The sequence below is a fragment of the Herpailurus yagouaroundi genome, unplaced genomic scaffold, assembly GCF_014898765.1.
Source record: "Herpailurus yagouaroundi ecotype Mexico unplaced genomic scaffold, PumYag 163, whole genome shotgun sequence".
Lineage (NCBI taxonomy): Eukaryota > Metazoa > Chordata > Mammalia > Carnivora > Felidae > Herpailurus > Herpailurus yagouaroundi.
This window is the reverse complement of record NW_024412404.1, coordinates 11224550-11242204: the sequence shown is the minus strand read 5'-3', so window position 1 is coordinate 11242204 and position 17655 is coordinate 11224550. Positions and strand designations below refer to the sequence as shown.

The window sequence follows — 17655 nt, the reverse complement described above, 5'->3', positions numbered from 1 at the left end:
CCCTCCCTCTTTTCCTTTATTCTTTCCTTCCTTCCCACAATTTTGGAACCTGTTATTCTATAGACACGTGATCCTATTGCCTCGAGGACCCCCACAAGGGGCATGAGCATAGACGATGCAGAAGTGAGAGCCAAGGCCAATTCCTGACTCGCAGGGGATCTGTTACCCTCCCCAGGGGCAAGGAGAAGCAGGAGTGAGGAAGTGCCCCGGGGAGAGCAGGGAAGGCTGGACCTGACTTCATTCCTAGAAATAGTTGTGCGGTGGGTGGTGGCCTCAGGGGCCAGTCGGTCGTAGGGACGTGGCAGCATGTTTTGTTCTGTCAGGAAGAACGGGCTGTCTGCCGGCTTCCGGAACCACACACCCAGCTTGGCTACAGCTCTTGGCCTCGGGAGGCAGCCAGGACCTGTGCCGCTGGGGGACCCTGGCCAGCGGGCTGTTTTATGTCCCTCAGCCTTGCGTTCGCGTCCATGAAACCCCTGCCTCCCCGTGACCCCAGCGGTGGCCCCAGGGACCATGTGGGGGACAAACGGAGAGTGCCTCCATTCCCCACCTGGCTGTGCAGGTGAGGGCACGTTCCTTGTGTCCCCTCAGGGCCTCATTTTCTTCCAACTACAAAACGAGCGAGGGGACACCAGTGGACTTTCCATCCTGCTCCTAGAGCTCTGAGGTGGCCAGAGGGGGCCCCAGGGGGACCCACGCTGGGCACCCAAGTCCCCCTCCCCACCGCACCTGTGGGGCTCTCCGCTCTCACACTTACATGACGTGTATGTCCGACTCTGTAAGGTTCTCTTCCACAAAAGGGTTTGCCACTGACCCGCTCCGCCTGAGGTGACCCCTGACCTCCCTCTGGTGTGGACAGGGCAGCCGGACGGAGGAGGCACGCGGCCTTGGTCCCTGCAGGGCTGGACGGGCAGAGAGTCCCCCTCCGTATCTGCTCAGGGGGGGCTCTTTGGATCCGGAATTAGGTCAAGCCCACCCCCAGAGTAGAGGCTCCTTGCCCTTCCTCCCCTAATGCGTGGCTTACTCCTCCTGCTTCTCCCTCAACCACGCTGGGGAGCACAATGAGGGTGCCGTCGTAAGGGTTGGGAGCTATACTCTTCTAGAGTCGAACAGACTTTCCAACGTCAAGTTCCCTCTCACGGTTGGCGGAGAAGAAGCAAAGCGCTGAGGCGGGGACGGAAAGTGAACGGTCTGCAGCTACAAGACGTTAGGCACCGCGCGCATCGCAGACACGCACAGCCCCGAGTGAGCAGAACAGAAGCTCGGTTATCCAGAGCATGGCCCTTTTAGGAGAAAGGGGCGCAGAACTTCAGGATGATGGAACGGCGTCGAGAAAGAAAATCTCCGGGGACTTCCAGGGCTGTGTCTCAGACCCAGTGCCCCTTTTGGTCCCATGAGTCGTCTACCCCTTTCTCATGCCCATTCCTTGAGGTAAAAACAGAGTACTGAGTGCTGGCCGTTGCCCCCTGGGTGCCGATCAGGAAGACCAACAGAGCAGGGATGACCCTGTCAAGGATCTGGGACTGTAAGAACGCGGGACCCATCATCCATCGGGACCAGCACCTCCATACAGTCGTGATTAATGGGCAAGGCCACCACGCCCAGACTTATGAGCACCGTGAGGGAATGGAAATTCTTTATTTGAGAAGGACTGGCAGCAGATTCCAGGCCTAAAGGGCGATGAAGGGGACAGTTAGGCCGCCAAAGCCCTCGAGCCCTGGGCGTCCCGGAGCCTGGGGACACAGACCGGTCGGCCGTCCATGCCCACAGCAGGCAGGTCTGGGAACAGGTGGCCTCTCTTCCCCGTACATGCTGCCCCCAGGAGGTCTGGGGCCTGTCCCGCCCTCCTGCCAGCTTGTCGTGGTGTGCCAGGCCACGCTGTGACCACTCGCATAGCTATGCGGAGAGCCAGCATCCACTTATATACCCGTCGCCCGCTGGGCATTTTCCTATGGCTCCACGCCAGGCTGGCTCGTCGCATTCCCTCCCCACTTAGGCGGGCTGGGGTGCCGGGCAGGCTCTGCTGGAGCCCTGCTCCCAGGCCCGACCCCCATCCCAGCCTCCGGGAGCCTCCCCGGGGTCTTCCCCCGGTGGGGGGTTGGCCGGCCAAAGGAGGTAGCCCTGCCCAACCCCGGCCCAGCCACCTCCCACCTCCAGCTCCTTCGGCTGCACCCCCGTCCCACTGGGGACGCTCCCACGGTGCCTGGCCCGCCGTGCCCGCCACACACAGACAGATGGCAAAGGCCGGAAGGGATGGGAAGAAGTCTGGAAACAAGTCTGTGAAGCGAGCTGGAAAGAATGACAGCCCAGGCCGGCCCCGCTGCCACGCAGCTTCCGGAGGGTCTGACCCTTTCGTAATCCTCTCCTCCTTTCCTTGTCTGCCCTGCCCCCGGCAGCCTCTGCCGTGCCCCCATAGGCCCAGCCATCTCCCCGCTGTGCTGGGGGCCCCTCCTGCTTCTCACCCGGGAGCTGAGCCCCGGGGCTGCTGGTGCCTTAAGTAAAAACAGGCCACCATCAACAGTGTGGTTCGCCACGGGGTCCCTGCCTTGTGGCTCACCTCTTAGGGGCTGGGATCCCGGGGCCGGGCCCGGGACACAAAGCACGCACGCCCGGGGCCACCACCTGCGGGCCGGCCCCACCTGAGCCCTTGGCCTCTGCAGCAGCCGCGGCTCGCCCCGTGCATCCTTCCCCGGACTGTGAGTTCCTCTTACTCTCCTGAGGACGGGGCAGGGCACCGAGCCAGGGCTCCAGAGTGACTGAAAGACACAGAGGCACAGAGACAGAGAGAGGGAAAGCAAGTCTGCCTTCTGACTGTCCCGGTTCCCTCTGAGCAAGATAATTCCGGCTCCAGCACAGACCAGCTCTGTGACCGTGGCCGCATCGCGCAGCGCTTTAGGCCTCAGTCTTCCCGTATGCAAACTGGAGGCGACAACAGCATCGGCCATATGAAGCGAATATGAGGTCTGCACGAGCTAATGTGATCAAGTACTCATGACAGTGCCTGGCACAGATACACGCCGCGCTCACTGCGAGCGAATGTCCTCCGGCCTCATCTGGCCTCACCGCCTCCCTGGATGAGCAGTCCGGCCATTGCTCAGCCCGGGTTCCCTTGTCGTGCTGCGGGGAAGCGGGCGGCTCGCTGGAGGAGGTGCCCCGAAGCCCTGCTGCTTCCGGAGCCCGTCTCCCTGATGGAAGTGCCCGGCACTTTGGGGTCCTCATCTGGAAAACGCTGGTCACGTGAGGCATCGCCTCGGAGAGACACGGGGAGGTGACGTGAGGTGTGCGAGGCGAGACCGTCCAGGCCGCCCTGCTGGTGGAGCAGGAGCCCGCCAGGGAGTCACCAGTGTGAGAGGCTGGCGGGGCTGTGACAGGCACGGGGGCAGCCGGTGACGGAGCGGGCGGCCGGGGAGGCTCCAGGAGGAGGACCTGAGGGCTGCATCCGCGTATCCAGCATATCCCACCTTCTAGTCCCTTATAGGGGACTTACTGTCCCTTTTCTGTAAAGCAGCACTGGTGTGCCTTTAGTGTCACCATGGTGGGGCCTCCCTTGGGACCCTATGGGGCACAGGGGGCAGAGGCCGGACCCGGGGCCCTCCGCTGCGTCTGCGCAGGGACCCCTCTGCCCTGGGCAGCCTGGGACAAGCCCCTAGCTCCACAGCGCACGTGGGGCCGGCGCCAGCACGGGAGGTGACTGTCCAGCAAAACGTGCCCCTGGCCTCTCTGCCCTGAGCAGTGACCTCAGCAGCCGGCCAGATGAAGGCCTCTGCTCTCTGAGGCCAAAGGTCAGCGCTTTCCTCAACCCACCTTCGCTGAGAGGAGCCCTCCCGGGGCCCTCAGCTCTTCCACGGGGACACCCTGCCTCCCCACCCACCCCACCCCCAGATTGTCCCCAGGAGAGCTCTGCCTCCTTCGTCTCCACCCGACTCCCTTCTGTTCTGTCCCTGTGGGCAAAGGCGCTGGCATTCGAAGACTTGGGCTCAAGTCCTGACTGTCTCCCAGCCGCCGACCCAGGGCGCTCTCCAGACGTCAGGGCCTCAGTGGCTTCGTCTTCGAACTGGGCAGAACCGCAGCCCCACATGGCAGGCTGCGTGATGGGAATATAAGCTGCCCTGTGTTTAAGGCGTGAGCATGATGCTCTCTCCTAATGCAAACGCAGGCGGGATCGTTACTGGTCCCCGGGGCCCGCAGGCTCAGCTCTGCCGCGAGCTGTCCCTGGGCCACTTGCCCAATGGCCAACGCTTGCCACTTTACTTCTGTACCTTTCCTTTCACCACTCCCCTTGCCCCCTCCACATGCCAGCCCGCGTCTTCTCTTAGTGGGGCCACTGAGGCCTCTTCCTGGCTCCTTGGTTGGCTCTGATTTGTCCTCAAGCGCGGCTTCGCACAGCGGGATCGTGTCGCACCCTTTTGGAGAGACCCTCCTGGCATCTTCAGGGTGACGTCCAACCCCCTCCGTGCCTACCTCCCCCACCCCAACCTTTTCCCAGCCTTATCTCTTGCTCTATCCCTCCATGGGAGCTTGCTACCGTCATTCTAGATGATTCCTCCGTTCCCAGAGTGGGGAAGGGGAGAAAAAGCACACTCCTTAGGTCTCTACACTTTTACTACACCGTTTCCTTAGCTCACAATGTCTTTATGTGTGTTTTTACTTACTGACAACTTCCTTGTGTTTCACAGCTTGCTTCCAATGCTCCCCCTTCCACGAACCCTTTCTTGATTCCTCCTTTTAAAAGTAACCGCTCCTAAGGGGCGCCTGGGTGGCTCTGTCGGTTAAGCGTCTGACTTTGGCTCGGGTCATGATTTCATGGTTTGTGAACTCGAGCCCGGCATCGGGTTCTCTGCTGACAGCTCAGAGCCTGGAGCCTGCTTCAGATTCAATGTCTCCCTCGCTCTGTGCCCCTCCCCGCTCCCTCTCTCTGTCTCTGTCTCTCTCAGAAACAAATAAACATTTAAAAAATAATAAAAGTAATCACTCCTTCTCTTGCATTTTCCAACCTTGTTTAGCATTTACCTCACCCTGGATAGGAAGCCCCAACCAACAGCTGCTACAAAGGTGGCTTGTCTCTCTCTCGGGACGCAGCGAAGCCGACAGCCTGCCTCCACATGGGTAACGAACTTTCAGAAAAGCCCCCGCCGCCCACTGGTTCCCGCTCCGGGCTGTGGCTGGACACTGTGGCGCGCAGGGAGGGTGAGTCCCTCCATAAACCGCAGTTGTAAGGTCCTCTGACCGTCACCCCACTTGTGACCGCCCCTCCCCCTGCCACCCCCATGGCTCTTCACAGCCCCCAGCACGCACACAGCCTGCTTCCCACGACGTGACTGCATGGCGGGCGAGCCTAGCTACTTTTCCCCTAAATGTGTTTCACGGTGTGGGACTCCACAGTTGACCGGGTGCTTTAGCAGTAACCCTGTGAGATCATTATTTATATGTAAGAGATGAGCTCATGGAAACTCAGAGAGGTTAGTGGCTTTTCCAATGCCAAAGAGCGAGGCCTGGAGCGCTGGGCTCCACACTGGGGGCTCCTGCCCCGCAGAAATGGCCACCGTGGCCTCTCTGAGGGCTGGCCCGTGTCTCACCCATCTTGTGTCTCTTGCAGTGCATTGCACGGTGTCCTGTGGATAGAGGCATCCAGAATTTTTTGGTGTTGGAATGACTTTGTCTTCAACAGGGCAGAGAGGGAAGTAGGAGCGAGTCGACATCTTCCACAGCCTGAGCCACGTTTCCCCTCCACCCCCCCCCCACCCTGAATTCAGCGGCAAGACGGGGCATCTTCTTCCAGAACCTCACGTGGCTGGGTACCGCGGCTCCTGCCACCGGACAGTCGCTGCTCCCTACAGACAGCACAGCCCCGACCAGCCCATCTTCCGGTCACGCGGGAGTCAGGGTCGCCAGAGCCGATCCTGAACAACGCAAGGCGAGGTATAACGGACGCACAACTTACTTCGTGGAATATTCATCTCTGGCCGGGCAGGCAGGCAAGGGCACCTTCAGTTTTACAGTGGCAGAACTCAGAAAAGCTAAGGACCTCGCAGGGCTGAGCGCTGCCCCCTCACCGGGGGTCCAAACAGCTGTTGGAGCACAACTGTGGGGGCAGCCAGAAGGAAGGGCCACCAGCCACGGCTGGGAGAGTCACGGGAGACGTGACAGAGGGCAGAGGAGGGGAAAGGGGGCGGTGCAGCCTCAGGGGGACTAGGTGTTAGAGTCCGGTCGTGGGGGGTTTCTCCCCGCGGACGTGGGTCCCGGGAGGCGTGGCCCCCCACACGGGGTCTAAGCCCCGAGCAGGGACATACCCTTATGGGTGAAGAATGCCAATTATCACAGAGTCCAGCCCGAAGGGCTCCGTCTGCTTCCTCTAATCCAACAGCATCCTCTGTGCAACCTTAACGCTTAAATAATGTTTTCTCTGGAAATATTTCAGACATTCAAAGAGCTATTGAGATAAAATAATGTATTATTTGGCAGTAAGAAGGAAGGAAGGACTGATGCATGTTGCAACGTGAGTGAACCTTGAAAACATCACACTAAATCCAGAGAAATAGAAAGTAGATCAGTGGTTGTCCGGGACTGGGAGGGCTGGGGGGACATGGGGGCTGACCGCTAAAGGGCCTGGGGTCTCTTTTGGGGGCGATGCAACGTTCTAAACCTGATTGCGGTGATGGTGGAATTCTACCCTTTAAGTGGATACATTGTATATGCAAATTACATCTCAATCAAGCATGACCCTGGCATACCCACCATCCAGCTTAAGAGTTTCCAATATAGCCAAGCCCTCAGGCACCCTGGCCTCACCGCGTCCCTCCTCCCCTCAAGTGTGATCCCTCCTCCCCCCGAACGTGATGTTTATCACCCCTGTGCATTTCTCCATATACTTATCACTGAGGCATATGTTCCGTGAATAATGCGTCATGTTGTTTTACAGGTTTCTTACTTTCATAGAAATGAATTATATTGTAAATATTCTCTCTCTTTTTTTGAGAGAGCAAGAAAGAGAGTGAGTTCATGTGCACACAAGTGGGGGAGGGGCAGAGAGACAGGGAAGGAGAGTCCCAAGCAGGTGCTCAGCATAGAGCCCGACACGGGGCTCGATCCCACGATCCTGGGGTCACGACCTGAGCCGAAATCAAGAGTGGGACACTCAACCGACTAAACCACCCAGGTGCCCTGTAAGTATTCTCTTGTAATTTGCTTTTTTCCCTCGATAGGATACGATGCATCCAAGGTATTTGCCTGGCCTGAGGTCAAGTTCATCCATGCTCACTGCGTATATTTCATTGGCGAAACTACCGCAGTTTAATATCCCACAATGTGTCTCCACTCTGCTACTGACAAATATTTAGGTTTTCTTTTCCTTTTTCCCATAATACACTTGGTGTCGCAGTGAACACCCTTTCCTCTCTTATGCACGTGTGAGTGTTTCTCAAGGACATCCCAGAAGGGGCAGCAACACTTGACCAGATGCTGCCAAATTATCCCTCCAAGTCACTTATCTCTCTTTACACGTGAGGAACCTCAGGCCCAGAGAGAGGACCGTGACCCGCTCAGAGTCCCTCAGGGTCTGGGACTGATTCCCAGTCCAGGGCTCTTCTGGCCACAGCACACTGCCTTTCCGGAACTCTCCATTTCCTTATTTTTATTTCTCCACAAATCCCAGTGACCACCCAGCGGGCGTTATCAGAGCCGATCTAGGAGAAACACATTATCAACGTTGTCCAGGAGGGCTGGGGATCTGGAAGTGCTTTGGGGAGGAAACGGGGAAGAAATTAACTTTGGAGAATTCCCCAGGCGGCTGGCTCTGAAGTGCAGAGAGGACGGCCGCGAGACAAGAGGCATTTCCAGGGGCGGCCGTGGTCTCCGTCCCCTTCCCACGCTGCCTCCCTGGCCCTTCCCTCCCGGCGTTGGGGACTTCCCTACCTCTGCAAGGTAACAGCCAGCCCTCCTCTGGGGCAAGTTGGTTGCCTGAAATGGGGCCACAAAGGTCTGAATTTGGAGCCCAGGGTCTGAGCTTTATTGACTGGCTGTCTGATTTCAAAAGCACGACCTCTTCGACCTCTTTGGTCTGGTTTGACCCTGGCTCCCTTTACCCACAGCCTCTGCTCTAAACGATGTCATCAGCACACAGGTGTCACTAGGGAGCCTGCTGGGCATGCAAAAGGGACAATGGCAGGAGGGGAGGCCTGTGGGGACAGCGGGCCACATTAGGGACTGGGACCTTTCACCTAAGGGCGAATGAAAGGAAGAAGTGCTTTCAAGAGGATTATGCAGTAGCTTTTCAAAGATCATTCAGTCTTCTGGATGAAGAAGGGATCCCAAAAGGCCGGTTAGGGGCTTCTACGGAGACTAAGGTGAGAGGTGGGGCAGTTCTAACAGGAGCGCTGGGGAGGAGCTGGATGCAGTCTGCAGGGTGGGAGGTGGGGTGGGATCGGTGGGGTTTGCTGGTGCGTGGGTTGGGAGGGAAAAGGCAGCGTCCGGGCTGACTCCCAGGTTGCAGCCCAGGTGCTGGGCATGTGTGGTGGTGACACCATTTCCCAGGACCAGGGATGTTGGACAAGGGCCAGGCCTGGGAGAAAGAGGCTGGCTTTGGCTGCCTGCGCTCTGAGGATGGGCAGCCTGTGATGCATCCAGGTGGAGAAGTCACGGAGGCCACCTAGTGTGGTTCGTAGGTGGGGAAGGTTCTCCCGCCTGGAAACCCGCAAAGGCTCCTCTCAGTGTGTAAGAGCCTCATGCCGAGTTTTGCGGCCAAGCGTCTGCAGAATCTAAATCAAAAGGTTAGTGATGGCAGCCAAAGAGAAACCCTCACGAGTGTATCCATCTTGGTCTGTTTCCACCTCCCATCTGAGGACAAATGACTTGCCCCAGTGGGTGGTTTTGCCTAGATTATACACGGAGCGCACACCGGGCATTATGTTTGCATAGACAGCAGAACTAAGGGACAAGGCTATGGCAGGGGCGGAGGGTGGAAGGAGCTTTAGGGATGCCGTAGCCGGGCCGGAGGGGTTAAGAGTTTGTCAGGAAGAAACAGAGAGCAACGCAATCAGAACATCATGAGTGGATGTGAACCCATGAGACACTAGGATATGGGCAGGGCAGGTGAGAAGTCCATTTTACTGAAAGAAAAAGGAGTGCAGCGTAATGGGAGACAGGTCACAGAGCCTAGGCTTGAGAGACAAATGGCCTTGTCACTGGGGTGGGGTGTGTAGGAGCACTAGGGAGCCATGGATGGTTTTTGAGCCATCGAGTAGAATTGATCGGACCCAACGATGATGGCGTACATGGATGAAGAAGAAGAAGGCATTGATGTTGCCCCTGGCTTGGAGGCTGGGTGTTTGGGAGATCAGATGGGCCATGAGACAGGACTGCAAAGACAGAAGGGGAAGGTGGAGGTGGAGAGGGGGAAAGAAGCTGACACAGCACAAAAGCAAGGGGGAAGAAAAAAGCAGAAATAGGGAGAGTTGGAATCCAACAGGAGGGTCTCTTATCAGGCTGGCCCTCAGGGATGTGCTTTAAGGAATAGCCAGGAATGACTCAGAATTAACCCGCCAATTATTTGCAAATAAAGCAGAGTTGACCTGACCACGGCAGTTCTTTAGTGGAAATGTTCTCCCTAACACATCCATCAGCTCTGCACTCTTTTCCTTTATTAATGGCACCCAGGGACACTTTGGTCTAAATTCTCCCTTTTCTGGGTTAGCTGAGTCGGTGTGCGTGTTTGTGCGTGGAGGGGTCTGCTCTGCGGCAGTCCGAGAGAGGTGAGGGGGGCTTTCTCCGGGCTGGAGATGGCTATGGCCATAGTCCCCATCCATGAAAATGTCCTGAGACTGTTGGCGGTGGGGGGATCGGGAATCTGCCGCCAGGGCAAACGGGGCAAGGCTAGGCAAGGTTCAGGACATGTGGACACCAGCTCCTCTCACCACCTATGGAAAATAACCAAGTCCAGAGAGGCAGTTCCAACTCGAACATAATAGCAGCACATGAGATAATGGAGCCCTGCGCATAGGCTCACAGACTTCCGTTCCTGGAAGGGGCTTCTCTTCCCTTAAGCATCCTCCACATCATTGCTAGCATACAAGTTGGATCAGGTCACATCCCTGCTCCCCAAACCTTCTCTGACACCACATCATCTCCGGAGGGGGAACAAAGCCAGGCCGCAGGTGTTCACTGCTCTCCACGCCTGCACCCACAGCAGACATCATTAAGCGATTACCGCATAGTCTGCTGAGCCTGCATGTAGCCTCAGGATCTGACTCTGCACTCTCCAGGCAGCCACTGCTAATCGATCACCCTCGGGATGAAAACCATCTCCCTCTCTTTGGAGGAAGAGAGCTGGAACTCCTCAGCCTGGCCTTTTGCTATCTTTTCCCACCCTGATTTCCAATCACTGCTTCTATGCTCCAGCTTCCTTCACCTGCTCGCCATTCCCAAACAGTCTGCCTTTTTCTTATCCTCAGAGCCTCTGTCCAGGCCGGTGTCTCAGCCCGGAATGCCCTCTATGCAGACTGCTGGTTGTCTCTCCATTATCTGTTCTTCCACGTCTGACGGCAACAGACTTGAATCTGGGCATATGGCTGCCCAGCCAAAAAAAAAAAAAAACAAAACTCTGCCTGGCCCCCCTTGGCCCCGGTAACCAAGTGGCTAAAGAGCTGCCCACTGGGATCCGAGCAGAAGTGATGCATGTCGGGATTTTCTTTTTCTTTCCAGTTTTGCTCTTAAAGGTTTGGGTATATGTTCCCCCAGCCTCCTTCTTCTCTCACGCTAGCCAGGGATGGTGAGAACAAAACGATTGTCAGCATCACGCCACATGAAGAAGATGGCAAGGCCACCTTCCCAGCCCTGAACCACAGTCCTCTGGCCTGCTAAGGAAGGGACCTCCCCTCTACCTTGTTAGGGCCCCTGTATCTGGAGCTCTGTTGTTATGGGGGCAGCTCAATCTATACCCTAACTGTATGCCCTCCCGCCAACCTCCAGTGCCACCTGTTCGGGGAAGTTTTCCCTGAGTCCCGAGCTCCTCTGGGATCCCTGGCACTTCGTATGCCTCTTATCAGCACACTGTAAACCAGTGGATGGCCATGGGCTCTCCCATGAACCCGGCCGAAGGCAACTTCTGTCCTGTCCATCCATTCTCTGTACCAGGGCTGGCTAAGGTGCTAATGCAAAGATCTCACCATCCCACCCATCATCCATGCTTTGGCAGTCCAAACCTCTTGGCCTGGTGGCCACATCGTGACTCTGGCCTACACTTCCACCTCAGAGGTGAGGCCCCGCAGCCATCTGCACCAGCCACTCAGCTGACGAGGCTCCTTCCGTGTGAAATCCCTCACCGTGCCAACCCCACCCAGCCCCAGCGTGGCGGGCCTGAAGGAGCTGCTTCCTTGATGGCTGGAGCCCATATTGTCCTGCTCTTCATTTGTTGCGAAGAACAAGGAGTGGGAGTTTCCCTAATCTTTGTATGCTTCCTCAAGTGGCCTGGGAAGTCCCATAGTGTGTGCACTGGTTCCCAAGGCCCTTCCCCTGTCCCACCAGGCCATATCCTTTGCAAATGGCCCACGCTTACTCCTCTGAACTTCTGGTGGCTGTGACTGTCCTAGTGAGGCCCAACCTTCAGCACCCTGGCCCAGGCCTGCGGGCCCATCACGGCCCTGGAAAACAACGCATGTGGCCCAGGAGCGGTCAGATCTCAGCCAGTACGTGGCTATTTTGGGACAGGGAGGATCCTGGGAGGATGCTGGCGAGGTCAGAGTAGGAAGGGAAAGAGGTGGGTTTTCTGCCCATGATTATGTGTCCTGAGCCCTCTGGAGGCCATCCAGGGGCCCAAGGCTGCCACTAGGAAGGACACACCCAGGGCTCCGCCTTAGCCCAGCCAGCCACAGAGGCCGACTGGGGGTAGGCATGGGCTCAAGATTCCAGGCTCGGATCCCAGCGGCCACAGGAGGCAGAAAGAGTGTGTGTTTATGTGTTCTGTACCAACAGCGGTGACTTCAGCATCAGGCAAGACTCAGGACACTCTCAGGGTGGGGTGGGGTCGGGTGTGTGGTGTATGAAGGTGGGGAGGTGTCAGAAACCAGCCAGAGGGCAGATGACGAACACAGGAAAGAATCCAACCTCTCAGGAATGATCCCTGATGCTAACTTACTGAAGATGCATTGAGCATCTCTGTACGGGCACGTTCTTAGATGCCAGTGGGACGGAAATGATGATGCTTTGACTTTGTGGGCAGCACTTTCCAGCGGTATAAGTCCTGCATATATCAGGAACCTCAAAGGGGTTCACAAAGTGGTTTTATAAACTCTGACCCTACGGAAATAATCTGAGAGGCATCATTTAGGTTCACGAACGAGAGTGGTGTTCTACTCATGAGTCTGGACACCAGAAATCCACGCTGCCTGTTTGGAGTGTCCTGGGAGCGGCCATCCATCAGTATGAAGTGCTCGGTACTGTTCCTGGCACGTAGCAGGTACTGGGTTAGGGGCAGTGGCAGCGAGCGCTGTTATTGGCAACAGCTTGGCAGCCGTGTGGCCTGCAGCCTCCAGCGTGGAGGGGGTAACTTCACCATGGGGCGAGAACCCTCGGGCTGGACGGAAGGAGAAGGTGCAGAGACCCACCCGAGAGGACCTAGCCCATCTCAGCAGATGCATTTTACTCCGTGGTTCCGTTGTCTGAGATGCTTCCACGTGGCCCTTCCAGTCCTCTCCTGCTGCTTCTCCAAAAAGCTGGGAGAGCATCTTAGTCTCCTGATTTTTGCCTCAATTTGGGGTCCTCTTATTAAATTCTCCTGATGTGACCCACCTGTCTCTGATCTATAATTTGGGCCAAACTGCCCTCCAGGTGATTCTCCAACACCCTAAACACCCCTCCCAGGAGCCTTTGCTCTCTCCTCCCATCTCCTGCCTGCCGGGTCCCTGCTGGTGGCCCCTCCCCACCCCTCCGCACTGTGTCCCTCCTTCCCACCACCTCTGAGCGCTCGCCCTTGCTTTACCGCTCCCTCCTCCCAGTCCAAGACCCCCGGGTCACACACAGACTCCCAGAAGTGAGGAGAGACTGGAACCTTTCCTCCTTCCTGCCACATCCTGCCCCAGCCCCGAGCCTCCCACGACTGCCTGAGCCAGACTCTCCCAAGTGCAAAATTGACGCCTGTCCCCACTTGGAGGGCAGGCGGGACACGTGAAGCCCAATCAGGAAGGAGAGGGAGAAGCCTCCGCCTCACCATAAATGTGCAGCCCACGCGGCCCCCAGCACCAGGGCACGGTGTTTGACAGGATTTCTGTGCATCTTCAAGTACAAGAGAAATTGAGGCACTGACGAGAACAGTACTTTCTAAGAATCAGGAAAAGCGCTAAGTACTTTGCATGACTGTCTCACAGAGTCTCCACCATACAGCTGCAAGGTGGCTACTAACCCCATTTGTCACACCAGGCAACTGAGACAGAGAGGTTCAGTAATTCTCTCAAAGTCACACAGCTGATAAATGTCAGAGCGGGACCCCAAACCTCTACTGTCTGTGGCTCCAAGTGTCCTGCCCTTCAGCCGCATTCTAGACTTGGAGCAGAAGGCGGTGGCAGTTGGCCGAGAGCTGTGGGGACAACAGACAGGCTTAGCTGAAGCATGGGCTGCCCTAGAGGGCCTGACGCTTACGGGTGCTCCGCCCAGGCCCTGCCACCCTTCCCTCACCTTCACCCCAGCTCATTAATCTTGGCATTCTTTTGCCAACAAGTTTCCCAGATGCCAGCACTCAACATCCTGGGCCCTGTGGGAGGGAGAGAGCTTCCCAGGACTCTGGACACCCTTTTAATTAACCCGGCCGACCCTCTCCCGACGGGCCAGCTGAATCCCGTCATGGCCCCACCGTTTCCCGTGGTGGCGCCCTCAACAGTGACTCCACCCCAGCTCCCCTCATTCCTCTGACAATGTGGGCTCCCCATTTCCCACACGCCCACCACCTGTTGGCCTCCTTGCCCTGGCCTGGGGACCCTGGGTGAGGACTACCGGGACCCCTGGGCGCCTGTGCCCTGTGGGGGTCCTGCCATTGTCACATGCCCGCAGAGGGTGAAAAGGAGCCTACTTGGGGCTGACAGAGGCCCTGAGCAGGGCAAGCCCCTCTGTGATTACTCGAGGGTGTCCCCACTCCTCATTGTCTCTTTCTGGAGCTTCCTTCCTGCCCCACAAAAAAAAGGATAGCCCATCCCAGTTACTCATGGAGCAGTGACACTTGTCGATCTGTCATTCTCATAGCTTAATCCTAATGACTACTCACCTAGAAGAGCCCTCGTGAGCTGTAACTGGTCACTACCATTAACGGTGGACTGTGCCATTGAACTCACCACGCAGCAGGGAGCCCAGCACGGAGTGGGAACCCCGGGTGAGGAGCACAGGGCCGGTCGACGGCAAAAGCGGGATCCGAGTCCAGATTACCACCCCCCCCCCACCACCTTGCAGCCTCGAATCCGTGTGTGAGTATGCATTGACGCGGGTCGCATTGTGAGTATGCATTGTGCGTCCAGCAAACGCACAGCGCCCTGAGCCATCCGGCTAGGGCAGGCAAGTTTTACAAGGATGGACTCATTCATTCATCTGTGTAACAATTTTGTACACCTACTGTGTGCCGGGAGTTGGGGGCACAACGGTGAACTTGACGAGCCAGGTCCCTGCCCTCATCGTCATACGTGATTTCACCCCCTGGCGGGCTCCCCCTCCTCCCACAGAAGGATTTACAGATGAACGAATATGTGAACAAGTGAATGACAAATGGCAGGTGGGCGGGCCAGTTGACCAGCAGAGGGGAGGTAAGCATTTCAGATCCCATCATTCCCATCTTTCACATCAACAGTGATGCCGCGAGCAGGTGTGGTGAGATCACGCCCACTACGGGGGAACTCCGGTTCCGGTCCCCCTCCCGGTCACCTATGCGCAGGGCTCCTTACCTGGTGGGCAGTGACACCCTGCAGACGTCTTCGGGGGGGCCTCCCGGCGCCTCCGAGAGTGGAGCTTCCATTTCTGCGAAAGGAGACAGAGAAGAGGGATCACGGATTGGAAGGCCAAGCCCTGGGAAGGGTCTGCAGGCTGGTGGGGATGGAGGGGGAGAAAGGGCCACCTGGGGGCCGGCGGGAAGACTGTTCCTGGATCAAAGACTGGCCACAGGCGTCTGCATAATAAGAAGCAGATGGAGAAGGTCCTATCTAGGGAATCTCAGTGTCTGATGTCTTCTGAGTGCTCTTAAAGAAATTAACCCCAACCCCAAGGCCCTATAAACCAGTTGTGGCCTCCCTGCACTCCACAATCACGGGCACAATGACCCACTTTTCTCGGCTCTCTGCTAATTGTTTCCTGTCTAGGTCTGGGCTCCTGATTGATCCTGGCGTCAGGGACAGTGACTTCTGTTCTGGTGTCCCTCACAGCCAGGCACAGGCGGGCCTGGGCAGCGGTGGGGGAGAGGGGTTGAGCAGACCACCTTGTCCCCCCCTATGGAAACTCTTCCTTTGCAAAGCACCGAGCCAATCAGGAAGGGCCCCAAGGAAGTGGCGGCAAGAAGACCGAGGTGTCTCCTGCCCTCGCAGCTGCCATTTCCGTGGTGGCGATGGACAGGCACACGGCTGTAAGCACCAGCATCCCAACTTTTCAAAGGGCAGTGCGCCGAGCGCCTCGGTCCCCCAGCCACACAGCGTGGGCCACACTGGCACAGAGGCTACAAGGGACGCTTCCGGGGCGAGGCTACCCGCGTCCCTACGCAGTCCTCCGACCCTGAGCAGGATTAAGCCTCGCTGGGTTAATGGGAGGATTGAATGGTCAATGGCTCTTATCACACTCCCAGGTTACAGGTGAGGAACCCCACGCACAGGGCGGGGAGACTAACACGGCCAAGGTCAGAGGTGGAGTATGGCAGGCACCGGGCTCGGATGCTAGTTGGGCAGTTAGAACCTGGTAGCCCCGGGGCCAAGTTAGCCTCTAGATGTGTTTTATTCGGTTCCTCCAGTGATGTTTTTTTTTTCATTGACTTTGTTTCCAGTAGTTTGAAGTGACTGATTTCACATGTAAAGCTACCACAGCCACAGCCACAGCCACAGCCACAGCCACAGCCACCGTGGCTCGCAGGCGCTGACTCTGACCAGTATACTGAGGTCCCTGCATGCGAAGCAGGTGCCCAGCCCCCAATGCACATTTCTCCATCGTCTGCCTCCTCAGCGCTGTGTGGTTCTGCCGCGCAGGCTGGGCCCCGGGAGAGGTAAAGAAAGTCATAGGATTTGGTGTCAGCTGTTTGGGGGGTGGAGATGGAAGGTCAGGAAAGCTTCATGAGGATGTGTAATGTCTGCGGAGCCCCCCCCCCCCCCCCCGGGGAACTACCATTGAGCTGGCCGATTTTGCCCGGAGAATCACCTCTTTCTCACAGTCTAACTCTAAGGGAGATTTCCTAGTGATCTCATGTTCTACGTCAGGAAACGGAGGCTCAGAGAGGCTGAGTGACCTGGTGGAGTCACACAGCTGTGTCCGCGGCGGGTCTGGGATGAGACCTCAGATCTTTTGACCCAAAGTCCACTCCATCCTGCTGGAGAGAGGCGCACGACGCCCCCGCGCGAGAGAGTACAGCAGACCAGGCGGTGGGGGTTGGGGGGGGGGGTTGCTGGGCAGAGGCTCTGAAGGCAGAAGGGGGCTGAAGCTCAACATAGACAGGAGGGAGAGGAAAGGAAGAATGTTCCAAAAGGGAGGCCCTCGCTCACGAAGGGCGGCTGACACACACATATTAGGTAGACAGATGTTGAGGTCAGGCTGCGGGTGGATCCTTACCAAGCAAACAAATGACCCCCCAGCACAAAGTCTAGTGAAGGGCCCAGCTCTGAGCCCAGCTCACGAATCCACTCATCGCTGGGGGACCACGTGCATCCACCTGCAACCTTCCCACCAGTAACCTGTGGGCTCTTCAAGGGGCTTATTTGTGGCTGTGGCCGGCACACAGTAGGCATGTGACTTACGTCCGCTAACAGGCAGCGCCAGCCAGCGAGTGACAAGCCAAGGCCAGCTGGGTTTGCACAGGGTTGCGCTCACTCAACCCCAGCGACACGCCAAGCAGAGGTTGGGTCCTGGAGCTAGAGAATGCAACGCAAGGGGTGGATGGGGCCCCTGCCTTCGCGGGGCTCACCTTCTGGTGGGGGAGACAGAGAAACAAACAAGCAAACAATTCAGTGGTAAGTGTGGCAGAGAAAAATAAAGTAGGGTAAAGCGAACAGTGATGGCAGGAGGTATTGGAAACTCGGGGGTCAGAGAAGGGGTCTCTGTGGAGGGGACGTTCAGCACTGACCTGGCGCGAGCAAGGAAATGAGTCATGCGCAGACGTGGAGGGGGTGTGTTCCAGGCAGAAGGAAGCAGAAGCAAAGGGCCTGAGACAGACGGCGCAGAGGATTAAGGGTGTTAGAGGGGGTCGGGGCAGCATGGCTGGAGGGCTGAGCGCGGTGGGAGGGCACAGGGCAGGGCACTGGCAAAGGCTGAATTTATGGTGACACAGGCCCCTGACAGTTCCATGCCCTCTTGACAGCCAGGAAACGTGCTGCTTACGGTCGCATGCTGTGGCCTTGCTCTAATTCGCTACCGCTACCGTTATCCCGGATGAGAGCCCAGCAGGTGCTCGGTGCTTCCCTGGATCCTTCAGCTCCCGGCCCCTGCTTCTCCCGCCTC

General features: G+C 57.4%; 1 protein-coding gene across 20 annotated transcripts in view; it reads right to left on the bottom strand.

Annotated features, from left to right (window-relative positions):
* COL13A1 (collagen type XIII alpha 1 chain) overlaps positions 1 to 17655 on the bottom strand; it is a 146443-nt gene that overhangs the window by 114999 nt on the left and 13789 nt on the right. For all 20 annotated transcript variants that reach the window (XR_005793453.1, XR_005793461.1, XR_005793452.1 and 17 more), the window contains exon 2: positions 14913 to 14985. Coding sequence is in view for 9 of the 20 variants with exons in the window: in XM_040485247.1 (XP_040341181.1) it covers positions 14913 to 14985 (73 nt within the window). In the remaining 11 variants the exon portion in view is untranslated. The remainder of the gene's footprint in view (positions 1 to 14912; positions 14986 to 17655) is intronic.